The following is a 1,632-nucleotide window of genomic DNA, read 5'->3' as shown; positions in this document are numbered from 1 at the left end:
ATGAACCTGAACGGTCACATCTCTGACCGTTCCCCATGCCGTTTGCTCTACCGGGGAAGCTGCCACTTGCTCTCAGTATGGTCACCTGCCAAAACACCGCCTTGCCCAGCAAGGTCCAGATAAATAGCACAGTATGGTCCAGTTAAATGGACAGTATGGAGAGAGCACTGGACATGGAGTCCAGGGTCCGAGTTTTGAATCCCCAGCCTGCCACTCAGCCCAGACAACCTCATGCCAAGCCCCTTCGCTCTTCTCATTTTCAGTTTCCTCATCGTAAAAATGGGGTAACCAGCCTGAGTCGTCACGAGGACTTAGTGAAATGGTGCATGTGGTGGCTGACACGTGGCACAGGCTTTCCTTCCTGCTCAGTGAATCCTCTCCAACCTCGATGTCACGTTGGTGTCACCTCCCCCCAACTTCTCTTTTCCAATAGCATCTGGACTACCCGGGCACTGGCAGCAGCTAACAGTTTATGCGGTGCCCACATCATCACAAGGATCATGCGGGTCGTTTTGCTTATGTCATCTCATCAACCCTCACGGTCGCTCTGTGAGCGAGGTAGTAACGTGATCCCCATTTTACAGATGAGAAGACTGGGGACTTAGAGAAGTGTGGTGACTCCCTTGGCGTCACACATCCGGCAGGGGTCAGAACATGGGTGCACACCTGCTGCTCTTAAGCATTAGAGCATGTGATGTTTTACTTGTGAAAACGGACTTCTCTATACAACACGCAGTAAGCACCTCGGAGACACATCTCACATTTTCTTCTGGTTTTGTGTCTGTGTGTGATAGTGACACACGCAGTATGAGGATGTGGCACCAGAGTAGTAAATAAGCATTAACCAGTGAGAGAGACGCTTGCCACAGAGAGCGAGCCCTGAGGTTTGGGTAACAGAAATATTTGTACTTTATTATTTTAGAGCCTTTGAGGTTGTAGAAAAGGCTGAGGTCTCTGAAAGAAACATTCAGTTCAGTATTTATAGCTACCTATCACCAAGAGGTGCTTGTGGAGAAGCCAGCCGTAACCAAGATGGGTTAATGGGAGTCGTAACGTGGGGGTAAAGACAGCTGTAGAGCTCAGTGCCTCGTGGGCTGTACTTAACAGGCCTGCAATCCATCACTGGCGATGAGGGAACACCCGTCGCCAGGCCCAAGGGTGTTTCGTGGGACCTTGTGGAAAGTCTTTCTAACACTTCACAGGAATAAAGAACTTCATTTTGTTTTCAGTTCATTGAAAGGACATTTTTAAAAATGTGTCTTATCACACTTTGCTCTCTAACAAGCTATTAATTTTTATAATAGCCTCTTGGATAAACTACAGGCCTCCATTTCTTCCATTTACATCTTCTCTTTATGATTCTTAAAAAGTTTTACTACTGTTCTTTCAGCTTCCTCTGTAGTTGGCACACTAAAATTAGATGTTCGTTCATTGTCTTCAAAATCTTTTCCACAGAACCTACCTGGCTTTCAACCAACTTGGGTATTTTGACCTGTATAGAATGTTCCGGCATCCACAGGGAAATGGGGGTTCACATTTCCCGCATTCAGTCTTTGGAACTAGACAAATTAGGAACTTCTGAGCTCTTGGTGAGTAGTGTGACCTGTACTTCAGAAAAAAACTTTTAAGTTT

General features: G+C 46.3%; 1 protein-coding gene across 2 annotated transcripts in view; it reads left to right on the top strand.

The window, feature by feature from the left end:
- Positions 1–1,632, top strand: part of ASAP1 (ArfGAP with SH3 domain, ankyrin repeat and PH domain 1) — a 259,462-nt gene that overhangs the window by 218,786 nt on the left and 39,044 nt on the right. For both annotated transcript variants that reach the window (XM_015590261.2, XM_015590262.2), the window contains exon 15: positions 1,456–1,589. In XM_015590261.2, the coding sequence (XP_015445747.1) occupies positions 1,456–1,589 (134 nt within the window). The remainder of the gene's footprint in view (positions 1–1,455; positions 1,590–1,632) is intronic.

This window comes from Pteropus alecto, unplaced genomic scaffold, assembly GCF_000325575.1.
Source record: "Pteropus alecto unplaced genomic scaffold, ASM32557v1 scaffold105, whole genome shotgun sequence".
In the NCBI taxonomy this organism is placed as follows: Eukaryota; Metazoa; Chordata; class Mammalia; order Chiroptera; family Pteropodidae; genus Pteropus; species Pteropus alecto.
The sequence above is the reverse complement of the archived record's forward strand: the minus strand, read 5'-3'. Positions and strand labels throughout refer to the sequence as shown.